General features: G+C 47.2%; 1 protein-coding gene across 2 annotated transcripts in view; it reads left to right on the top strand.

The window, feature by feature from the left end:
- The window catches only part of DOCK1 (dedicator of cytokinesis 1), a 495,194-nt gene that overhangs the window by 61,880 nt on the left and 408,209 nt on the right, over positions 1–25,105 (top strand). For both annotated transcript variants that reach the window (XM_045809510.2, XM_045809509.2), the window contains exons 3-11: positions 4,787–4,827; positions 7,353–7,408; positions 10,992–11,088; positions 13,440–13,588; positions 17,209–17,344; positions 18,208–18,365; positions 19,766–19,847; positions 20,260–20,395; positions 23,784–23,856. In XM_045809510.2, coding sequence (XP_045665466.2) covers positions 4,787–4,827; positions 7,353–7,408; positions 10,992–11,088; positions 13,440–13,588; positions 17,209–17,344; positions 18,208–18,365; positions 19,766–19,847; positions 20,260–20,395; positions 23,784–23,856 — 928 coding nt within the window. The remainder of the gene's footprint in view (positions 1–4,786; positions 4,828–7,352; positions 7,409–10,991; positions 11,089–13,439; positions 13,589–17,208; positions 17,345–18,207; positions 18,366–19,765; positions 19,848–20,259; positions 20,396–23,783; positions 23,857–25,105) is intronic.

Here is a 25,105-nt window from a genome sequence, read left to right as displayed (position 1 = left end):
TCATATTCAAGTTTGGGATTTTTTTTTTTTCTTTCCTCCTCTCCCCTTCTACATTTTCCTCTAAGAAAATGTATTTCTGTTTGTCAAATTTAATTTTCTTTTTCTGTGTGATCCTTTTCAGGATATTGCTTGGCTTTCTGCAGAGAATACAAATCCTAGATGATTGCTCTTTATAGTAAAGTTCAAGGAACAAATTTACCTTTAAGTTATGGTTAATTTCTCTCTCTCAGGCTCATGAAGGCCTGGAGCAGAGGACAAAGGAAAAGCAGCATACAGGTCACTGTGGGGGTGGAAGGAGCTGGGAGAGGCCATGGAGGGCATGCCCCTGCTTGTATGCAGTGTCCAGAGTCAACCAGACAGGAGAGGTGAGCCGAGAGCCCATGTTTATGAAGTGACCCTCGAGTGGCCGAGGATTGTGCTGGGCCTGCCGCCTGCTTGTTTCCGTGCGGCTCTCTGGGCGCTGGATACTGGACGTCAGGGAGCTGGCAGGCAAGGTGCTAAGATTAGGAAATTATTCTTTGGATTAAATCACTATAGTGGAACTGAATATATTCCAAGTTTTTAAAAGGATAGTGATGTATTTTCTTCCAAAATGCACCTTACTTCCTTTTTGTGCTGCCAGCATCTGTCAGCTGAAGGTTTTGTGAGACAGTGTGTTTCCTGGGGCCTTTGTACCACAGGACCGCGCTTTGTAACACAGGACCGCACTTTGTAACACAGGACTGCGCCGGGTGGCGTAACCGGCACAGGTGTACCGTCTCCCAGTCCTGGAGGCCGGTTGTCCGAGATCAAGGTGTCAGCAGGGCTGTGAGGGAGGAGCTGTTCCCTGTGTTCCCTGTGTCTCCCCAGCTTCTGCCAGTTTCCCGACAGTCTTGGTGGTGCTGAGGTGGCAGGTGCGACACTCTGATTTCTGCCTTCCCCTTCACCTGCAGCCTCCCTGCGTGTTTTTGCTGCTTCCTTGTTATCTAAGGACTCCAGTCGTTTTGGTTTCTCTCCCACTGTAATGAACTCATTTTTACCTGATCGTCTGACAGAGACCTTATTTCCAAATAAGGTCACATTCACAGGTAGAGTGAAGACTTCAACGTCTGTTTTGAGGGACACAGTTTAACCTGGGACAGATTGGAAAAGGCAGTCACATTGATAAGGTTCTCATTTCTGAGACCAGTGAGCCCTCCAGCCCAGCCTCCACTCAGCAGGCATCCACTGTAACTTGTCGCAGGTGACCGGCCACCTGGCCCTGGGCCAGTGGAAGAGCATGTGGCTGTGGGTACTGTCTTCCTGTTGCTCCTGGAGCCTCTGGCTGTGGGGCTGAGTCTGCCCCTGTGGTGCCTGCAACATGTTACACACAAGACACCTGCTGGTTCTTTCTCCAGAAGGCCAAATGTGCATGTGGATGCTGTCCATCAGGACATGATGGGTCACATCTGGATTTTGGCTTTCTTGCCATTCAGTACTCAGAGCGCAGGCCACTGTCCTCCTGACATAAGGGAATGTCCTGTCCATCATCGGGCAGCTCCTTGTAACCTGGGCCGATCCCAGGACCTTGGTGATGTGGTCCTCACCTGTCCATCCTGGAAGAAACTCCACCTTCTTCTAATTCATGTCTTAGCCTTGCTGCTGATGATTTCTCAGGGCACAGTGAGTGCACCTCTCCACGCGCTGCTCTGCCTCCTCCCTCCTGCATCGTGACTCCTCCCTCCTCCCTCTGACTAACCATGAGCCCTCCTTGAAGACTCAACCTAAGCACACCTGTCTGGGCAGAAGCTCCTTCCTGCCTGCCTCCCACCCCCTTTGCTCTCCGTGGTACTTTCCCCTTGTGGCATTGTCCCTGGACTTGAGTGTGTTTGTGTTCCTTCTGTTGTTCTGCTGGGGACACTGTACGGTACTCTGACTTGGTTGCCATTTTCCTGTGCCGGACTGTGTGCTCCCTGAGTTTTGGGGCTGTGTCCTACCCATACCTGCCTGTCTCTTGGGTTGGTTGATTCCATGGAGACCACTCGTGAGCCCTGCCTGGGAGAAGTTAATCAGCCCATTGCTGCTACTAACCGTGGACCCTCCTGCTGTTAGCCTCCCCCCTCTTGCTCATTCCCCTCAGAGCATCCAGGCCTGCATTCTCTTATTACTGCCCCTCCTCCCCTGCAAGAAACCTGTGCAGGATATCCTCTCTCCTTCCTGCTAAAGTCTCTGTCCTGCAACATGGTTTGGCCCTGCTTGTCTTAGGGGTCTTCCCATTTGTGAGCTCAGGGAGAGCAGAAATTGGGTCTCATCTCTTTCTGTATTTTGCTCTGTCTGCTGCAGTCTCTGGCACATAGTGTGTGGGCTCCGTGGGTTGAAGGAATAATGTATGCAAATAATCTCGGGGAGGAAAACGATAGGTTTTCATTTTGCTTAGGAAGGCAATTAAAAAAGAAACTCCATCTATTATTATAACATTAAAAAAAAAGAAAAGACTCCCTACCTTTTATCCCCATGGCTCACCCCTTTCTTCTCCCTCTTCCCATTGAAAACCCTTTTACTGTGTTTGAAGTGGATTTTTTTGCTCGCCTGTGTTCTTGTACTGTTTGGCATGCATGTGTTTTTCATGTATATAAATGTGGGTGTAGTTCTCACTCTGTTTCTTACTTTTTTATTCAGTGCTGTATTTCTAAGGTGCACTCCTGTTTATTTTTAGTGTATGTTTAGTTCACGGCTCCTGCTGTGTGCACACTCCCCGTGTTTCACTGACAGCGTTCCCGGTTCTGGGCACTCAGATCTCCATGTGCACCCCCCAAGTCACGCTGCCTTGGGCATGCTGCAGCTGTCCTGCCGTGCACGGATGGGCGTGCACACGTCTTTCCCATGAGTGCATTCCCAGGATGGGGGTTGCTGGTTGCAGGCTGTGGGGACAGATACTTCGGATAAGTGGGGATGGCTGCCCCCATGCGATTGCTGCAGGCTCCACTCTTCCCCAGCCCTGGGTGCTGTCCATATTCTGCAACGTTACAATTTTTACCACTCAAGTTTGTGCAGTAAAATTGTATCTCATTTTAAGTTTGAGCAATCTCTTCATACGTGGGTAAGTCCTTGGGCTCTTTCTATACACTTTTGATAAGTGTGGCTCTTTTTTACTTGGTTTCTGTCTTTTACTTGTCACAGTCTTTTCTTTCCTTATATGTTCTAGGACATTCATCCCTTGTCAGTTTCAGAAATGAAATGGCATGTTAATAAGATGTGAGAAGGTTATAATGACGGTGTGGAAGACCATCCTTAAAATTGAGTCAGTACAGCCTTTATTTGGCTCTAGATGTAGGCCAGGACTGCGTAGACCTCCCGTCTTTCTCTGTTTCACTGCCTGTGAACGCTGCCCTAGATGGGCACAGATTCTGGCCCGGCGCAGAAACCAGTGAAGTAGATAGCATGGCTCTCCGGAGATAATGTCCGCATGTGCGACTGAAATCTAGATGGTCCGCATCTGCAGTGCCCCTGCTCCATCTGCTGAGCCCCTTCGTCAAGAAAGCCAAGTGCTCACCACTCGGTCTTAGCAAATCCTCTGCAAGGATCCTGGGAATGTCCGACTCCTGTTCTGAATGCTTGGAGAGCATCTGTTAATAATCCCTTGAGGACTTTGCTCATTTCCACCCCATCCCTTTCTGGTCTGTGATCGTCCTCCTCACCTCTGGTTGGTAACATGATTGCTGTTTAAGAGGGTGCTGTCCTTGGGGCAATATTCTGAGCTCACGCAGACATCTCTGGCTTCTGAGCTTTGACTTTCTGATACTGTGTAAGAGCCTAATATTTGCGTATTCTCTGGGAATTTACCCAACCTGCACTCTCTGAGCGCTCCTGTAATTCTCTGACCGGGTCCTTTTGTTCCTGTGGGCAGAGTTAGAATTTGTCTGAGCTTTGGATTCACTTCCCGTGAGCAAGGTGGCCAGAGCAACTTGAGGGTGTTTGGGGTAAGGAAGCATCCCCGGAGGTCTCGTGGGAGGTGGGGCTGTGTGGCTGTGGGTCTGTCGGGTGGCTGGTGGCGGGCTGTGCACCCCCAGGGTATCTGCAGGGACAGTTTCTGCCCTAGGCTTGAGGGGAGGTGCCAGGGGTGTGGTCAGAGCTGCTCTGCCATCCACTGGCCCCTTCTAGTAAGCACTTACGTCATGCTAACAGTTGTAGCATGCCCATCATCAGCTTCCCCCCCTCTTGGAGGCAGCAGGATCTTGAGTCTAGGCCAACCCCCCAGGGCTAGGTGGGCCCATGTTCCTGGGCTTCCTGTGGGGGGCTGAGTCTTTGCCACAGACACACTTTGTGAGATCACGACTGCTCCAGGGCACAGCCTGTCCGGATGGAGGAGGGAGGAAGTTAGCGCTCAATAGGTCCTCTGTTGTGGGCAGTTCTTGATGAACTGGGGACGTTGGTATGTGCACTTGGCAGTGACCCCTATCCAAATCAGTTCGAGAGAGAGATAGGGAAATGTATACCCAAGGAGCTCTCTCCGGGTTGAGTGGTCAGAAGGACGATGTTTCGTCATGGGACGGTGCTGCCTAACTTCAAATTGACAGCTTCAGGGCTTCCAGCGGCAGATGGAAGTGAAAGCGCTGGCAGTGTGTTTGGGAAGGTCACTAGCCAGGCTGATTTGAGATGCACTCTCTGGAACCTTCTCGTATATTTCCACAGTGTTAGGATTATTGGATTCTGGTGACAGACTGACTTCCCTGGTTCTGCAAAGCAATGAATTCTGCAGGACAGCACAGTATTGTGAGGCCTGGTGATGTCTCCTCCTTCTAACTGTTGCAACTTTCTGTTTGTTTAGGGTGGTACAGAGGTTACACCTTAAGAAAAAAGTCTAAGAAGGTAAGTCCTTTTCTCTGAACCCCAGTGCATTTCCATTCATTCATCACACTGTGAGAGGAAATCAATCCCATCCCATTTTGGTCTGCGGGTTTTCCTTATATATCTCTTTCTCTGAACTTAAACGATGTGTGGGCTGACACGTGGGCTACCCTGAGTTGTTTTCTTTTGAACACCGTGTGTACTCAGAAACAGCAGCTCTGCTTCCGTGATGGCGTTGCTGGGCTGTGGCGCAGTGCTGACCTGGCGTCACGAAAGGTGCAATCCTCTTTTCCTGGTAGAATGTCACTCCTATTTAAGCTGGGAGGTGGGAGAGAAGGACCCGGGTATAATGACTTCAGAAAAAAAATGCTGCTTATGATTTTCAGTCTTACATTATCCTCGATGACAACAGGTTTGCAAAAGCTCATGAGTGCTTGTTTTCCTCTTGCATAGAACTATTTTTAAACTGCCTAAGTCGCTTGTAAAAGAAAGGTTCTGCTTTCCAGGGCCGTTTGCGTGCGTGGCTCTTTGAACTTCTGAAGCCGGACTGCAATTACGCGTCCGTCCGTGTGCTGGACACTCCCTGACACAGTTCTGTTGTGGCTTTTCCGTTCTTAGCTTCACAAAACCTAATTACGGCCCTCCGGTTTTATTCTGTGATTTTGAAATAATGTCCATTCTAAGCTGTGATTAGGCTCTGTCCACATGAACTCACACACTTTAATATCTACCTATGCTTGACAGATGGTTCGTTTTACTTCTGCTTCTTAACGCTGCTCTCACGATCTCCTTGTTGCACTGGGCTCCTCACGTGGTCCCGAGCCTGTAACTTCAGGCTTCCAACGTCAGGCAGCTCCCGCACAGGACCTGCCTGCCCTACTTGCCCCAGAAACCCTGCAACCGGGCCCTGCTGGACAGGTGGGAGCTGTTCGTCCTTTGCAGCCTTCACTTGCGAAGGGCCCAGCTTGAGCTGCGTGGTTTCTTCTGAAATCCTTGTTGGAAGACGAGGCAGTTCTTCAGGCTTTAAAGACACTATGATGTTGTAGTGGGTGCCGCTGGGCAGTGCAGAGAAGGGACTTGGCCCCCAGTCATCCAGACTCCCAGGTGTTCTGGAACCATCCCGTGTCTAGCTATTCACAGAGATGTAGTTTGTCTGGACTGGTTTTGAACGACCCCGGCTGGAGGGATTGCTCATTTCAGGCCTCCACATATGTCCCCTCCTCCTGTGGCTTCATGGTGCCCGGCAGCAGGTTTGCTGAGAGGGAGGGTGTCTTTGCTTGTGGGCACGGGTGACGCTGGCTTGTTTGTCCTCGTCCCGCCTCCATCCGAGTGCACACGTTGACATCCCATGTGCTCTTGGAGGCATCCTGGGATTGGGGACTGTGCTGAACAGTTGGGACCTGGTGGAGCTCCCAGCCTTGGGGCCCTTTGGTCCGCTTTCTTGCTCAGCCACTGTCTTTCTGCTCGACTGCTCTCTGTGATAATTCTTTATGTGAAATTCTGGCTTTCCTCGTAGGCAGGAGGAGCGAGAATCCATGGTGCTCGTGCCCCTCCCAAACATGATTAGTAGCTGTGGTTTCTGGTCCTCCTGTGTAAATCATTTGGGGCCAGATGCCAGGGAAACCCAGTCGGAGGCTCCTGTTCACACAACAGGTGCCTGGAAACCGCCAGTGCTGCTGAGTAGATTTCTGCCGCAAGCACTAAATCTCACACGGGAGACCGTATCCGCTGTGCTGTGCAGCCCTGGGTCCCAGCGCCTGTTGCCCCACTGCCTGCTTTCAGGGGCTCGTTTCTGCCTCACCCCAGCGAGGGGGCTGTTTTGTTTGCTCAGGAAGCAGGACAGCCAGTCTTGGTAAAGCTCCTAGCACTTGACGGACTGCACCTGACACTGACCTTGCCCTGGAGAAACTCTCCCTGGCGCACCGTGCTGCTAGGCCCCCGTGCGTGCTGCACTTGGGAGCTGCGGGGTGCTGTGTTTACGGAAACTGGTGTTTGGGAGTCATGCAGATTGGGTGGAATTCACCCACTTTCTGTATTTTCTCAGATGGCCCCTCTTTTGGGAGATTGATGAGAATCTGTGGGTCAGGTAAATAGTCCTACATGCGTACGTGATGATAAATGGTGGAAATCAACTTTCCATGGCCATTTTAGCTTTTTTTGAAAGAAGGAACTGTCAAAGCCCATCATCAGAAATTGTTTTTAGGCAACTGCTGGCTTTTGATCTGCCTGGGTCAAGGGGCAGCTGGGGACCTGAGGTGCATCCTGTGGGGAAGACACAGGACAGCCCTGTGCACTTTTTTCCTGGCACACAGATCGCTTCTGTTTTCTTCCGGGACATCGGTAGTCTCCGTGAAACACAAGCAGGCTGAGTTTATACTTCCTGTTTGCCCCACCGTGTTGTGTGTTGTTGTGTGTGAGACTTACGACGAGGCTTGCAGGATTAATAGCAATCCAGCCATCCCTACCCTCACTTTGTCAGGGTGGTTTTTGATTTTCGGTTGGTATTCAAATTGATAATGAAATTACTGTTTTTTTTTCCCCCCAAGGGTATATTTCCTGCTTCATATATTCACCTTAAAGAAGCCATAGTTGAAGGAAAAGGGTGAGTCTGGTCTTAATGTTTAAATGAAGAAACACAGCGATTGTATTTGGCTTTGCTGCTCGTCCCTATGGCAGGGCCTGTTAGGGGGTTGGATGTGGGCGTGAGTGACTGCGATGGGACAGGAGTTCCGGGCAGAGAAAGGGGGTTGGGATGGAGACATGTGCACAGCATGGTTTTGGACCTTTGAAAAGTCTGGAGTCAGCACTGGACCTGCAGCTGTGCTCATTAGACCCGATGTCGATTTCGGGTAGCATTGGCCCAGTGCTCTGTGCTCTGTGAGCGGTCCCGTTGGGTAGAGGCTCCAGCCCCCCGCTCTGAGTTTGTTTTTCTGGAAAACTTTGAACGCTATGACACAAATGGGGTTTAGGGTGAAGCAACAGTTGGTAAATTGGGACGTGTGTGAATTTACATTTTGTCTAATTGTGATGTATGTTTCTTAGAGGTCATAAAACTGATGTGTAAGATCATTAAAAGGACTTTTATAGAACGGGAACCCATTAGGCAGGAATGGCAAATGAATAGCCAGGTGTGAACTTGGAAGAAGGAGCATTAAAATGTTTTCCTTTTTTGTCTCTTCTACATCTTCACCCTCAGTTAAATATGCAAATTATAAAATTACTAATCATATGATTACTGCATAATGACATCTCTTTGGCTGATTACAAAATTGCCTTTCCAAGCACTGTACTTTTAACATATGAAAAGGACTAGCTCGGGTTCTGAAGTTGCATGATGCATAATTAAAATGAAGAAAATAACTTAGAGGCATAGATGGGGATGACCTGTAATATGATAATTTTTTATATAGATAAAAAGTTTTGTGTGCAGAGTTTTAAAGGGAAGGAAAAAAAAGGAAAGTTTTGACTCTTGTTGTAGAAATAATGGAATGAAGTATGCATTGAATGCATTTTACATCTGTCTGTATCAGAATCAATATAGAAGTCAGACTGTGATTAATTTTTGTAAAAAAGCACTGCGTATACAAAAGAATATATGGAGAATGTAATTATGAAGCATAATAGTAAAGTGAACGCGAGATTATTTTCATTCTCAGTGAGTGGTGTCACACCCACACAGACAGACACTTTGGCTCCCGTTCTTGGGGCTCGTGGGAGATGCCCCAGGGTGAGCGTGTGAATGGTGCACCAAAGACAGAAGCAGTTAAGAAACGGTTTCTCTGCCGATGTGTTGGGGCTCCGCATGTTTGCTCCCCACGCTGCTTCTCTGGTCCCGCCTCCCCACTGCTGTTCGCACCCACACCCAGCTGCCTTCTGTCTCCCCCCTCGCAAAGACCTCCTGCCTTCAGACCTGACAGGTGGTCTCACGGCTCCTCCTTTCCTCCAGCGATCTGCAGACATTGACCTCCCCTCCCCACAGTCCTTCCTTCTTTCCAGGGCAGGCCAGTCTGTCACCCCACCCCCACCTGCCTCCTTGCCCTCCAGGGTCATTACCCTGTCTCTCTTTCAGGGTTTGCTGTTTCTGTGCCCCCTTCACTCTGACACATTCCACCTCATTGCTGTGTGCCAGCTGCCACCGATTCTCTGCCTTTTCCCCGTGACCAAGGCAGTTCCCTTTTCTCTGCTCTTCCATGCTCCCATGGCTACCAGTGCCTCCTAATTTCCGGGCTTCCAGTGTCTTCTCAGGGCTGCTGTTCTGGTGCTTTCCTGCAGTGTTGCATACTGGTGGCTGTCCCCTTCACTGAAGCCCCTTGTCTATTCCGTTGCTTTCGTACCCTGTTTCTCTTGCTTCCTAGCCTATTTCCCCCCCCTGCCCACTACTCCCAGGGGGCTCTCCTTGCCCTTCTCCTGGCCCTGTGTTGCCCCTCTGTTTGACATGGCCCGTGTTGTTGTGTTTCCTCTCTGTGGGTGATGCTCGGATGGGGGCCACCAGCCCTGACTTGTCCCTTCATGTCTAGCTTGATCATTTAGAGCCACCGCCATTGGCTGAGTGTCTGCCGGGTCCTGCCCATTCTTCCATGCCCTGCATGATGTTCTTTCCGTAGGTCTTATCGACCACCCTATGAGGCAGCCGCTGTTGGCTTTGTACGTTGCTGACCCCTTGCAGGTAATGAGGTGGTTACAGAGATGATAATACAAGGAAGCCTGATCAGACACACTAGAGCCAGTCAGCGTGTTCGTTCCAGGGACAGATCAGGCCTATGAAGAGGGAGGAAGTGAGAACGATGCAGAACCGAGACCAGGACACAGCATGAGCAGTGAGGCCCTCTGTATGTGGTAGGAGCAGGGGCGTCTAGTTGAGCTCCGAGTTTCTGATAGCCAATGGAAGAGCCCAGTGGACTCAGCATGAAACTCAGGATCTGGAGGATGGAAGCATCCCAGTTGTTGACACATATGCTGATCCTGAGAGAAGAGAAATCCCCCCCAGAGGCTTTCTAAGGATGGTCTTGCTGAGTGTAATGGAACCATATTTTCATCAGCATCCTTACTGGGAACCTTGGTGACAGACTTGGCAGGGCTGCTGTAACAACCACATTCTGTAATAGACACTGATGATGTCCCATCAGAGGGGAATTCCTAAAAGCCGTTTTGTGGGGGATGGTCCCATACGCACCTGTGCCTCGGACATCTGGCTCCTGCTGTTCCAGGTGGTGCATGTGGCCAGACCTGTCTACGGAGACTGGTGTTCTCTCAGGGACTCCAGTGTCTCTTCCTTTGGGAGTCCCTACCCTCAGTGGGTCATCACAGGCCGAAACCCCAATGTGAGCCCAAGTATGAGTGCCGCTCACCGATCTCGGCTCCAGCCAGTTCAAGATACGTGGGTGGGACCTATCTCAGAATCCCTGCACATTCCATGCTGGTTGGAGTCTTGTCTGTTCAGGGCATCTGGGGCCAGGTGGCCCAATTTCACGAGCCTCCCTTCAATCTTTTCCTCAATTCTAAGTATTCTAAGTCCTCCCTCACAGAGCCTGATACAGAGCATGTGACTGGAAAACAATGGCTGATATGATTTAAAAAAAAAAAAAAGCACAAATAGATAGCAAGTTAAGAATAAGTCAGGGGTTAACCTTTCGGGGTGCAGGGAAAAGGGAAGGGATAATCCGAGTGTTGGGATCAGATAGAGTACTTCCGGACATGTGAGAGATGTAGCCTCATCAGTGTTTCGCCAAGGAGAACTGCTTCATGTATTATCATATAATGAGTTTTATGCATGATGGAAATGTAAAAATCATTTTAACCCAAACCTGCATTTTAACGCCACACAGGTTGGTTATAATTGATGGCATCTATAAGATAGATGGGTACACGTATTATGAATGTATGTACTCTCAGACCTTGACGTTCTGAAGACTTCTAATGGGATATTATTTGCCTTCTTCATCTTACCTTGACATATGAGGTAGACGCCTTTACATGTAGGGTCATGTATGAACACACTCAGGCTCTGTACAAATATTACCTGTCGTTCTTAGAGGTGTGCGTGTTCCTATGTGTGGACACAGTCTATTTGTATATTTTCTCTCCGTTTGCTTAAATATTTAATTCTGTAGACTGGATTTGGAATTTGCAACTTGCAGACTTTAATGAAGCCATGAACGTGGCTGTCCTTTCCTCTTTTCCCCTAGGCAACATGAAACGGTCATCCCGGGTGACCTCCCGCTCGTACAGGAAGTCACCACGACTCTCCGGGAGTGGTCCACCATCTGGAGGCAGCTCTATGTGGTGAGAGAACTGGATGTTGAATCTAAGCTTAAAAACAGATAATGGTCTTTTTGGACCTTGCTGTACCAATGGGATTTTTTTCCCCCCTTTCCTTGGGAACCTCAAAAGCAGAACTTTGGGTACTGAGTCATGCTCAGGGCAGAGAAAACCACATGGCCCATTACTCTGGCCTCCTTGGGGGGCTGTTGTCCTCTTGGACCTGCTTTGTGTTGGGGAGCGGCCGTGCTCACTGTGACAAAGCATTGGTGACAAAGCACTGAGACAGGCTGCTGGAGCGCTTGGAAAGACAGCTTAGGCAGGCTGCATTGATGTAACCCCAACGTTTGTATTTTGATCATGGAAACTAAAATCTGCTTTTAAGCTGTAATGGGTGCTTATTTATGGATGCAGTAGAAAACAATCGCTGGGTTTTTTTTTTTTTTTTTTTTTGTGCCATTGTCTGTCTCTTATCATTTGAGTAAAACTACATAGTCTTCTAGACCAATGTGTGCCTGTTACTGAGGTGGGGAAGTCGTTTGCATTCTGGCTCTGTGTACAACTGTCCAGTTCTCCCAATCACGGAAGAAGCCTTATTAAGGCAGGGAGGTTGAGACTCCTGACATCTTCCATTTCCTATTCCCTCGGGGCATTTCTTTGCACATAAATTCATATTTGCAGAAGATTACCTTTTGTTAAGCCTGTATTTCTATTCAGAGTGTTGATTTCTCATATGCTAATGTTGTCAGCACAAAGCAAGGGCTCTGGAGAGAAGTCAGTGCATCGATTTCTTGGGAACACAGAAAACTTGCAAAAGTCCCACAGCTGCTCTCTGGGCAGGCTTGTTGTTTTTGATTATACAGTGGTTTCTTGTAAATGCACAGTAATAAGCAGTTGCAGTAATTGGTCATCAAATGTTCTCAAAAACCGAAAAGCGTGAAGTTAGCCATGAATGTTTTGTGTAAATCTGAGCAATTTTGTAGTCGGTCTTTCATGTTCAACTTAGCAATTTTTAAACAAAAATATGGCAGCAAAGCAAACAGGACTGATGCTGACTGATCCGTTAGTGGGCACGGCTTTAGCCTTCCTGCCCGGGATAGGCATGCCCGGCCATCACCTTGGCTTCCTTTTTAGAAATGTAGGTTTGCCTCTCATGGACTTACACTGTTGGATTTGTACAAGGCTAGAAGAAATTCCTTACAGTATTTTTGTATGAATTGGTTTTTTGCTGTGCTCTGTGGTTGTAGACAAGTTAGAATATTACAGAGTTTAGATATTTAGTTAGGCTTTAGAAAAATGAATTAGTAAGAGGAAATAAACCTGGTTGTGGAATAAACCATTAATTTTGACCGTTTAGTTGTTATTTAAGAAATTAACATTAGGATGATGCTATAATGAGGAGCCTGTGGGATGCAGGAGAGTCTCTTGGGGTGTTCTCTGACAGGTTGGTGGTGGGGGTCTTAGAAATTGCTAGAAAGAAGGTCATGTGCTAGGAATAGTGGGATAAGAGGTTCAGATACGTAGAGCAGAATTTATTTTAAAAAGGAGCAGTGGCCACGTTTTAATATTTATAGGGACCATGTTTAGAATTTTATCAAATGAAGTGTCTCCTTGATCACTTTTCATGGAGGAAACCACCCGCTTCTTTTAGGAGGTAAGGGGCAATCCCTAATTTCCTTGATGAATTGTACTCTTGGCCGTTGCAAAACTGTTGTTTTTTTGGGGGGGGTATTATCAACCCCCTCAAAATATGTAGACAGTGATAAAAATGTGAATTTATTTGTGTTTTCCTTTTGATGTCAATGCACCAAGAGCTGGTAGATTGAGATTTTACTCCTGGCAGAACCGCTCTGTCTGCCCTGAATGAAGCACGGCGCGTGTGGTCCCCGTGTGATGCTGTTCCCTGCAGCTCGGCTGACAACAGGCCCAGGCGGTCGGTTGCCTGGTGTGCTGAGAATGGCACAGGGCCCAGTCTTCAAAATATCGAAGACTCCATGGCAGGATCTTTAGGCTCAAGCTGACTCTGGGAAGTTCGGGGTGGCCCATCTATGGGCCACGTCCGAGAAGTTCACGGGCTGGGTTTGCGGCTCCACACCCAGATCCTGCTCCGGTTAACCTCTCGATTCAGCGGCACATACTCTGGAAGTTGGATGGAATATTGGAGATGGTGCATTACCTCTTAGCCTTTTGATCTTTTAGTGCCTGATAGGAAGCCGACTCCATATCACGTGTCCCTGTTTCATGCTGGAAAGATCTTGTGACATTGATTGACTCCCATCATAGAAAGCATGTACTACATGTGTATTTGAAAAACAATCCACAGGGCTTTTTTTGTACCTAAAGCTTTACACATGGCTTCTCTCCTCCCTGTGTAGCAAGACAATAGGGAGATGTTTCGAAGTGTCCGGCACATGATCTACGACCTCATTGAGTGGCGGTCACAGATTCTCTCCGGAACTTTGCCGCAGGACGAGCTCAAAGAACTGAAGAAGAAGGTCACTGCCAAAATTGATTATGGAAACAGGTTTGTTTATTGGAAAGATGATTTCATGCTTAAATTATCCAATATAATAATTGTAAGCCTTGAGGAGGCTAAAATCAGATTTTTTCATAAAAAATGTTTTAACATCAAAATAAGGGCATAGTTTTCATTTTTAAGTTATTTTCTATTGGATTCTAAAAATCAGGAGTTTTCAGTCATTGTCAAAACCTGTTCTTGTCTCCGAGAAGCTGGGGCCGGGGTGGCCTGTCATTTTCACTCTTCATAGGTGCCACTGCTCTGATTCTCTCACGACAAGGGGCTTTATTTGCGGCTCATAGTATTTGACTTCCGGTCCAGACCTGGGGGTACTTTGTGCAGCAGCAAGCACCAGGATGCCTTGTGGAACCCTAAGTTGTAAGAGTTGGAAGGGACATCAAAGGTCACCTTGAAACTTATCACCAGACCAGGGGCACCAGGTTTGGCAGACCAAAATACAGCCCGCTAAATCGGAATCTCAGACAAACAACAGATAATTTTGCCTTGTGTAAGGATGTCTTTTGCAAACGTTCCCATCTACAGCGAGCCTGCACTCAGCTCTGCTTGAACGCCTTCAGCAGCAGTGCGCTCCCTGCCCACAGCGCGATGCGTTTCGGCGTTCACAAGCCCGCCTGATGCCGAGCGGGAGCAGGCTGCTTCATTCTGATTCTGCCAAGTCTGTGACCTGAGTGAGGCCACGTCCTTTCCCACGGGATAGCTATTTCGTTGTTCCTATAATGTCAGAGCTGCAGGAAGCCTTTAAAAATGATCTGGTCACATGATTCCCAGATGCTGGTTTATATCAGAAGCACTTGGACAGCTTTCAAAATATAGAATTGTGGGGCCCACTCCTTAAGATTCTGATTTCCAAGATGTGGAATGCTGGCTGGAAACGGCAGTTTTTAAAAATAGGGTTAGACCATGCTGGACAGCAGATTGGGGAACTTCTGGGAGAGTCCGAACCTCTCATTTTACACATTAGGATGGTATGCTCAGAGAATGGGAGAGGTTTGCCCCCAGCCGTTCAGCTGAAAGGTGCCTTGGGTAAACTAAAGAACCTTCCTGTAAAATCAGAATTATAATTTTGTTTTCTAGTACTTCATCCTTCCAAGTGTGAAAAGTTTATAAAAACGACATTATTAGTTAGATGTAGTATCTGGACTAAGAAGGCTACAGAAGAAGGTGTCTCCCTCTCTCCCCTCTCAAAAGTCAGAGACTTCTGTGTGTAGGATATTAGATATTGTTGCAGGGAAACCCATTTCATGAGGACCTGTCTAAAAAAAAACCCAAATTTTGGAGCTCTGATTCTGTTTTCTATTGGAGTATTGTATTTTATACTTACATTCAGAAGCCACCTGCTTAATTCGGCTGTGGGAAGCAACCAAAGTACATTATGTCATGGAACAATCTAGTTAAGAAAGGAAGTGTTTCAAAACATAATTTACTGCTTTGATCGGAAATACAGTCTTTAACAGGACAGTTTTTTGCCCTCTTGCTTTGCTGAGATCTGCCTTCATAGTGGAAGCTCACTGTGGATTCAGAGGCACGTGAGCACTGGTTGCTGAGAAAAATGCAGAATGGTTGGCGCAAAGACCCCTGACAGGCCCCTTCTTGTACCATTTTCCATGTGGCATTCTGGAAAGACCATGGACTGTGCCATGAGAGGGTTCTGGTTCAGAATCCAGGCTCTGGGTTCTTCTAGATGTTTCTCTGAGCTTAGCTTTCTTCTTTTGTGAAATGGATGTGATCACCTGTCCTGGCAGGAGTGAGGGGAGGAGCACATGGCTGGATGTATGCGGCAGGCTGGTACATAGCCTGGGCCTCTGCTCCTCAGGGAGCCTGATTCTATGTGGCCTGCAGGACCTCTGGCCTCTCCTCCTAAAGCCAGGTGCCTTGTAGATCATCTTACACCAGCACTGGCTCTGCCTATGCAAGAAAGGATTCTCTCCCCACCTCATTAGCATTGACTCCACCCACACCAGCACTGACCCCGCCCACACCAGCACTGACTCCTCCCTGGAGCAGGTTCAGGGTTTGGATGAGTGGTAATATTTGGGAGAGGGGCTTTACCTCATTAGTGAAACATGTTACAGAGACAACTGATGAGAGCCTGAAAGCCTTTTTTTTTTTTTTTTTTTAAACGTCTTTCTGTTCCTCTTGAGGCACCCCACAATCATTGCAACTACCGAGGCTGTTTTCATGCAGGGCGAAAAGCCTCTGACTATTTGTTTAAAAGCCTGTTTACCCTCATATTGCTGACAGGCCCAGTTGGTTCTGCTTCATCATCAGTGGATTTGCTCAATAGATAGTCACAGGGAAAAACAAGGTCTTTGTGACTGCCTTCCAAATGGTGCAGCGGCCCAGCATATCTCTCAGAGTGATCCTGCTTGACACAGTATCAGACTCCTATCCAGTGTTCAGGTGTGTGACCTTCAGAGAAGAGAGGTCAGAGATGCGTTTGTCTGGTTGGAGTCTTTATTACCAAGTCAACTTTCCTCTTAACACTCTTTAAAGGCATTATTTCATTGAAATTTATCTTTCTTTCAACAGACTCTTTACATTGCCGTATGGTTCAAAAGCAGAAAAACCCGAAAATTTCCTGCTTCTATAGACTTGTTAATCGCAGGAAGAAAATCCCAAAGGCAAAGTATAAGGCATCTGTGGTTAAGATCTTCATATCTTATTAAAAAGAAAACCAAAGCACATCACATAGCACAGTTCCTGGTTTCTTTCTTTACGTAATGGTCTTTGTTTATTCTTTAAATAAAAATTGTGCTAAAAATCACTTAACAATTTTGTTGGATTTGGGGAAACAGAATGTTGCCAAGAAGACATTTCCAGATATAGATGGACAGATTTATTGGACAGATGCTGCTCGTGTTTTAACTTGGCTACTACATCTAGCCATCTGGCCAGAAAGTTGCTTAATGTTATTATGGATAACTTCCACATGTTTGGTGTCGAAACACAATAGAATGTCTTTATCAAAGATCTTCTGATGGGCTAATTGGGGGATTAGAACTGATTGTAGGGGCACCTGGGTGGCTCAGTCGTTAAGCGTCTGCCTTCAGCTCAGGGCGTGATCCCAGGGTCCTGGGATCGAGCCCCGCATCGGGTTTCTCCGCTGGAAGCCTGCTTCTTCCTGTCCCACTCCCCCTGCTTGTGTTCCCTTTCTTGTTGGCTGTCTCTCTCTCTCTCTCTGACAAATAAATAAATAAAATCTTAAAAAAAAAAAAAAATAACTGATTGTAGGTAGAAGGAAAGCTGTGTGATAGAACTTACCAGAATAGAATGGTGGGTTTGCCTCCGCTCCAGCTTTTCCTCCCTCTTCTCCCCAGCTCAGTGATGATGTTACAACCACCAGTTTTAAGTATTTGGGCACGTGGGTTTGTAAGTCATTGTGTATGTGTGTGTGTGTGTATAATATATGCATGTATGTACACTCTCTCTATACATGCCATATATATATATATATATATATATATATATATATATATACCCCTCCCCCAAATATATGTAGCAGGTATGTGCTCTAAACTGTCCATGCTGTTCACATAGTAGTTAGTAACGCACACGTCAAAGCCCTTGGTTTGTGTCCATGAAGTTCTGAATCCTTGTTGTTCTAGAATTCTTGATTTGGACTTGGTGGTAAGAGATGAAGATGGGAACATTTTGGATCCAGAGCTAACTAGCACGATTAGCCTCTTCAGAGCTCATGAAATAGCTTCTAAGCAAGTGGAGGAAAGATTGCAAGAAGAAAAGGTAAGTTCTCTCTGTCATGTGCCATTTACATTTAGACTATCTTTCCTCAGTAACTGCTTTCAACACTAATAAACCGCCAGTAAGGCCCAGAATTTGCACTAGAAAACCCCAAAAAAGCACAACTGAACCATGTATTTCATACAGCGATGAATGGAAAGGAGCCCAGTGTCAAAAACGTGCTGCCGATGACCGGAAAGGATTTCATTCTTTTGTGGGGGAGGGTTGTACAGCACCTGCTTCATCTTAGGGGTCAGGGTCTTAGTGACATTGACTTGTGTTCTCATGTCATGGGGAACAATACTTGATGCTGCATTTCCTCTTTGATAGGAGCCCATGGAGTGACATTCTAAGCTTGATGAGGGCAGAGAACACATGTCTTACTGGTCTTTTTCATCTTCGCTGGTCCTCAATGGGATCTTCTATATAGCCGATATTTAGAAATCAATTGATTGAGTCAGCCATTCATTCAGCAGGTCTTTACTGAGCACCCGCTGTGTGCCACCTACCGAGGACATAACGATAAATAAGAAATGTCCTCGGAGGATTTAGCTTAATGGAGAAACAAAAATTAAGCAATATGCGTGTAAACGCCATTGTGATTGATTGAGTAGACACTTGAGTATCTGAAGACCGGACTCAGTACAAACTCTTATGGGATCGTGACCTTTGCAGAGGGTGTAGTTACTTTCAGTTGGGTCCGTGCGTATGTTGAGAACTTGACCTGGGACAAGGAAGTGACTTGTGGCTTTGCTGGGTGACGCCAACTGGTTGCACATAGTTTCCTCTTCTGTCGAGAATAAAGAAAGTGAGGGTTAGTGGTGAGTATTGCTAATGTCAGCTTTCTATTTTATTTCTACTTACAGTCCCAAAAGCAGAACATAGATATTAACAGACAAGCAAAGTTTGCCGCCACCCCTTCTCTGGCCTTGTTTGTCAACCTCAAAAACGTGGTTTGTAAAATCGGAGAAGATGCTGAAGTGCTCATGTCTCTTTATGACCCTGTGGAGTCCAAATTCATCAGGTTAGTGACGCTTCCCTGCTGCTGCCTTTCCTCTCTGGTTAGCGTTAGGCAAATGGCCCTGGAACCACCACAAATCTTGCTCTCACAGAGAGCAGTGGGTGGTCAGCTGGCCAGTCTTTCCCCAGCAGCTGAACCCAGTGCTGTTTTGGGACCATGTGGTGGCAGGGCTTGGGCTCTGGGCCAGCATCCACTTTCTTCTTTCTTGCGTGCACGTGGGTATGTGAATGTAGAGTTTTTGTCTTGTGCTGTTTCAAGGACCTGGCGACTAAAGATTGAAGTAATTGTTTCCAGGGTTGTCTTCATAGGGTTTTATGTTTCCAGACCCACTGTAGTAGCACTCTTGTCTTAATCTTGGTTTTTCAAACTTTGTTTATTGTCAGTGTCATTTTTGGACCTTTGGCCTGTTGTTTTTTCTGCAACACGATTGGCTGGAAGGTAGTGTCTAGACCAGTGCCTGCTACATAAAGGCTCTCACTTAATATTTGTTGAACAAAATATTATAAATCTCGTCTCTGCCATTCCTGTCATTTGTAATGTGGTCTCTTTCCTAGTTCTTGCTTTTGTCTCTCATATAACTTTCTTTCTGTCTGTGTGGAAAAATTATGGTTTAAATTATGTGTGAAGTGTGTATTTGTGCGTGCATTTAAAACCGAAACATCTTCGTTTATATTATTCAAAGTTTTTTTTTAGAGAGAGCGCGTACATGCGTGCGAGGGTGGGGAAGGGCAGAGAGAGAGAGAGAGAGAGAGAGAGAGAGAATCAGACTCTACTCTCTACAGGGAGCCTGATGCGGGGACTTGATATCATGACCTTGTGATCTTGACCTAAGCCAAAAGCAAGAGTCAGATGTTTAACACACTGAGCCACCCAGGTGCCCCTGTATTATTCAAAAATTGAAAACTTAGTATGTGACAGAAAACAGAACAAATGAATGAATTTCATCCTCATTTCTGATATGGACTTTATTTCTTCCTCTTAGGATTCAATTTGTGTATTTGGCGTATTCGGTTGTTATCGGCTGTGAAATAGACGTGTGGTATTTCTTTTATACTATAAATGAATGAATGGTGAATTTTAGACTTTAGTCAATCTACATACACCAGTAATGCTTTTAAAATAATAAACTCTGAAATGACATTTGCAAACAGTTCCACTGCAGTTGTAACCCTAGACAAAACCCTAGGTTTTGTACTGACTGTTCTCGACTGTTACCTTGTGTGGGAGATTACTTTCATGTTAATGGAAGAGCAGCTCTGTGTGGCTTGGCTGACGTTTCTGAACTCATATGGTTGCCTGCATCGTGGACCTCCGTGCTGGTAATCATAAATCAATGTGAGTGTCTGTTTAGTGCCCTGTTGTATTTGGGAAATGAATTTGCTTTTATTTCTTTTGTTTTCAAGTGAAAACTACCTGGTTCGCTGGTCAAGTTCAGGATTGCCTAAGGATATAGACAGATTACATAATTTGCGAGCTGTCTTTACTGTAAGTATACCCAGAGAAGTTCATTTGAATCATCCTCCATCCTAATGATTATTTTTAATGACCTCCCTCTGACTTTTCTCCCCGCTAGAGCATGGATCCTTGGGATGCCTGTAATCCATGGGGATTCAGTAATAATAAAACACTTTCCCAGAACCGTTTTGAGTCTCTAGCTTCCCTTCGAATCCCCAGGATGGAGATTTACCCCAGCACTCTCTTAAACTGGTATCTGAAGTTCCCTTCACATTAATGGACTGTTGTTATTCAGTTCCTTTTTGTTACGTGAATAACTTATTAAAATGCTAAAAACTGGTCCTAGAAGAGAGTCTCAATCCATCTTGTTACTGTCTATTTCAATTGAACCTGCATTGAGTCATGGTTCTCCAAAATAATTTATGGAAATTAATATTTCCAGGACCTCGGAAGCAAAGACCTGAAAAGGGACAAAATCAGTTTTGTTTGTCAAATTGTTCGAGTGGGTCGCATGGAGCTCAGAGACAACAACACCAGGAAACTGACCTCGGGCTTGCGGCGGCCTTTCGGAGTGGCCGGTAATGCGTTCCTCTCCTTTTCCTGAGCGTTTCAAGATCGTCACGTTCTTTCTGAATAGAAGCTGCTGCTGAACACTGGACAGCGGGCTGCTTTGATTTATAAGCTCTTCCGTTAGGGGAAAAAAATCTCTTCGTCCTTTTCTGTGTGGTTTCTGTGGACGCGCAGCTGAGGATGCTTCGGTCTGCAAGTTTCAGATGTAAATCATGTATTTGGTTTTCAAGCAGATCACATCTCCTGAGGGAGACCCTGACCCACATTCTCAGCCTGGAGGAAAGCCAGTCTCTGGACGTTTTCAGGGTTTCTGGACCTGGTGATTGATTGATATAGGAGTAAATTGGCACTGAGTAGTCAAAGTGATGAAGAGGTGGAGGGAGAATGGACCATGAGGAGGACACGGTTATCTTGAAATAGGTGCTGTCTGTCCTCCGTATTTGTGTTCTCTTATTTTGGCGACAGCTCAAGAAAAGAGAGAGCTTAGTCATATCTGCTGGGGGAAGGTGAAGGAGTCCCCAGTCTGTTGGAGGAAGGTGAGAGTGTGTCCCCAGTCTGCCAGGGGAAGGTGAAGGTGTCCCCATACTGCTGGGAAAGGTGAAGATGTCCCCCCAGTCTGTTGGGGAAAGGTGAAGATGTCCCCCCAGTCTGCTGGGGGAAGGTGATGGTGAAGGTGTCCCCCTAGTCTGCTGGAGGAAGGTGAAGGACGCTACATGTTTTTGGTGCAGAAGGTAAATATTTTAATGCAGTGATTCTCGACCCTAACTGTACATGAGAACGGTTTGGGGAACTATTAAAAAATGTATTCTTGCCCAGGCCCCACAGCCTGCCAATTAAATTAGAATTGCTGCTTTGAGCAACATCAACCTGTGAGCCACTATGGGCCGTGCGGCGCCTGGTGGGGCGCTGCCCTCAGACTGCCTTTCCTCCTTGTGTTACACGTGGCGTTGAGCACAGCCAGTGGGGCTGTCCCGAGGTAGTGCGTGCCTCCAGTCCACTCAGGACAGCCTCCCACCTGCTGTTCCCTTTGTGGTTCGGAAAGGATACTTCTCCGGAGGTTGATCACCTGTTTGGTAACCGCTTCTGTCCGTTCTGGTGCAATTCCAGTTCCCACATAGGAACCTAATTTTGAGTTTTTATCCAGAATAACTTCCGCCTGTTTGTGTCAAGAGAGCCCAGGTGAACAGTGTGTTCTCAACCTTCTATGGAAAATATTATGTCACATTTCTCTTTTAATATAGTATATTAGCGGGGATATAAAAATTATGAAAAAACAAAAGCATCATTAAAACATACGTCATTCTTAATTCCGTGTAGCCGGGCTTGTGCCCGAGTCACAACCAGAGCAGGAACTTCCTTGGCACGGGCCAGCGTGCTGACGAGCAGCTGTGGAGGACACTCCCTGCGCACGCTGCCTGCATTGTCATGCCTTCACCTCCTGGGCTTGGGAGGGGGGCCCTGGAGGGGCTGTCACTTCTAGGACGTAGAGGACGAGGGCTGCCTTCTCCTGACTGGGGCTGGGCTGCGCGTTGCAGTCCTTGCTCCCTCGCTGCCTTCCTGCAAGCCTTGGCTGGGCTCCTCGTGTGTTCCCAGAGCCAGATACCGGGGCTGTATGACCAGGGAGACACACTCAACTGGCGGGACCAGCCCCACGACGGAGGAGAGAGGTGTGCGGACACGCAGGCAGGCTGTCTGTTGTGGACTGCGGGCGGCAGGGGGTGTCCAAGGCTCAGACTCCCCTTGCCGTGGCCCAGAGCCACGTAGTTGTGAATTGGTGGTCAAAGTGTGGTCTCGGGCATGGGAGCGTCATCACAGTAGGTGCATCAAGTGCCGCTCGGTGGCCTCCAAGAGGGCTTAAAGCTGGGAGCATCTTCTAGAAGTTGGAGACTGCAGTCCAGGCTATACATTTCAGAGCACCCACCACTGGAAGTTCCAATTCACTTGTGATTCTTTGACCTGCATCTCTAAACCCATGCACAGGCTCTTTGCTCTGTGACGAGCACTGGCTTCGCAGAGTGCGGGGCCGTGTTCTCCCTCGGGACACACTCAGGAGGCTCAGGAGGCCCCGTGGGCTCCACCGAACCAGCCAGGAGGTGGCATGGCGTCTCTTCTGGTCCTACAGAGTCCTCCCCCTTTTTTGGGGGGGCAGGTGGTAGAAATGGAAATGGTCCACATTTTCAGTATATGACCGTGGTCACCAAGGAAGGCACCACGAGGAGAGAAGCAAGCATGCTGCTGAGCTCTCTTCGATCAAGGCTCGTGATCGAGCAGAGAGAGAGCGAGTGTCCAGGGCTCTTCGGTCTCTGGCTGCGTTGGTCAGAGCTTGAGCATTGGAGATTTTCTCACTCTCTGACTTTGGGCAAGGTCATTCGATTGTGTCCGGGGACCTGAATTTTCTCAATTGTGCAGCAGGTGCTTGTCGGTCGTGCCCCTTGAAAGAGCTTCCACAGGTGCCGGCATGGGGTGGGTGGGTGGCTGGCAGCCACGTTACTATTGTGACATCACGTGGGGGAATGCGAGAACGTACGGATGCCCCAGAGCCGCACCAACCAGTGTGGTCGGCCCTGGCCACACGCGGCTATTACATAAATGAAGGAAATCAGAGGAAAATTGGGTTCACCACCACGTTTCAAGTGCTCGTGGTTCTAGAACATCTCGTCATCACACAACGTGCTGTGGGGCAGTGCGGCTCTAGCGTGTCCGTTAGGCAAAGGAATTTATTTATTTAAAAAATTATTTGAAATTAAAAAAAAAAGATTTTATTTATTTGAGAGAGAGAGAGTGGGAGAGAGAACACAAGCAGGGGGAGAGGCAGGCAGAGGGAGAAGGGGAGGCAGACTCCCTGCTGAGCAGGGAGCCTGAAGAGGGGCTGGATCCCAGGACCCTGAGCTGAAGGCAGACCTTAACTGACTGGGCCCCCCAGGCGCCCCTAGGCAAAGGAATTTACTAAATGGAACGCTGCTGTTTGAACCGCACTCCCATTTGGGCCATCGTTTTCAGAAACTTCATTTTTCTTTTGAACATGGAAATCTTTATTTTTTTTTATTTTTTTTTTTTAAGATTTTATTTATTTATTTAACAGAGACAGCCAGCGAGAGAGGGAACACAAGCAGGGGGAGTGGGAGAGAAAGAAGCAGGCTCCTAGCGGAGGAGCCTGATGTGGGGCTCGATCCCAGAACGCTGGGATCACGCCCTGAGCCGAAGGCAGACGCTTAACGACTGCGCCACCCAGGCGCCCCTGAACATGGAAATCTTTAAGCTCATATATTTAAAAAAAAAAAAAAAAATGCCATCGTGTGGTTTATGCCGTTGTTTGTCAGAAGACAATCTGATGTTCCTGTTTGTTTGTTTTCTCTGATTACAGCACTTAAAACAATGTTCTTTTCTTGTCCCCAGTGATGGATGTAACAGATATAATAAATGGAAAAGTGGATGACGAAGACAAGCAGCATTTCATCCCCTTTCAGCCGTAAGTATGGAGCCATCAGAGCACTCAGCCAGATAGAATATGGAAACCGTGTGTTTGTAATAATTCTCTTCGAAATTAAGTTTATAAATTCAGCACACATAGTCACTGTAGTCACTGCCGTAGTGCATGGCATTTTTGTAGCCCCAAGAAACGGGGGTGAAAGTTGCTTTATTGTCTTGCATGTAGAAGATTTTCCATGTGATTCAGGGGAGTCACCTTATCACACAGGACACGCAGAAATCTGCTTCTGGGAGCATGCATGTTTCTTCGCATCATTGATGGATTCTAGTAGCTATTCTCATATTCAAAATATAGTACTTTCCACTGTATCATGGGAGGTTGCTCTCTTTAAAATAGAAAACTAAACAAAATAATGATGAATTCTTTTTTTTTTTTTAAAGATTTTATTTATTTATTCGACAGAGATAGAGACAGCCAGCAAGAGAGGGAACACAAGCACGGGGAGTGGGAGAGGAAGAAGCAGGCTTATAGCGGAGGAGCCTGATGTGGGGCTCGATCCCATAACGCCGGGATCACGCCCTGAGCCGAAGGCAGACGCTTAACCGCTGTGCCACCCAGGTGCCCCAATAATGATGAATTCTTTATCATCAAAAGAGAAATAACGCTTGAAGCGAATAATCATGCTGCTGATTCTCTGTCTCTAGTTGCTTAGAGCGGACTGGGTCTGTGCCCGCCATGCTTAGGGTTTATCTAGTTCTGAAGCTAAGTGTGTGGAGAGGTGCGGGAGGCTTGGAAAACATTTGGAGATTTGCTAAATTGATTCTCTGATTGGAAGGTAGATCCCGTGGAAAAGGTCGAAAGAATTGGTTATTTCCTTGGAGATTAAAGCGAGAGAGTACCTACATAATGGTCTGTGGCCACTTCACCAGGCACTTCTCCATCTCAGACAGCCGTGGAGAAAAAGGAAGAGGGATTGGAGTGGTTTAGGTTAATCAGAGAGACAGTTTCCTCCTGGGGGTGTGAAATCTTAGAAGAGGAGACCATAAGGCATGTTAGAATGACCTGTCAGAGCGCTCTGCCTTCTGCCTCTTCTCATTTCTGGTTTTACTTAAGTGGTTCCGGGCTTGAAACAAATTTATTTTAGGAATTGTACCTTGTGTTCAGGTGTTGGCTGAGGAGGCTTGGAGGCTGGTGATGCCTGGTGGGTAGCTGAAGGAGGCTCTCTGGGGGTGAGGTAGGCAGGAGCCGTGAGCTTGGCTTGCCTCTGTACCACCCGTTTTTGCATGAG

Source organism: Ursus americanus, chromosome 6 (assembly GCF_024610735.1).
Source record: "Ursus americanus isolate L20-20 chromosome 6, mUrsAme1.1.p, whole genome shotgun sequence".
Classification (NCBI taxonomy): Eukaryota; Metazoa; Chordata; class Mammalia; order Carnivora; family Ursidae; genus Ursus; species Ursus americanus.
The sequence above is the reverse complement of the archived record's forward strand: the minus strand, read 5'-3'. Positions and strand labels throughout refer to the sequence as shown.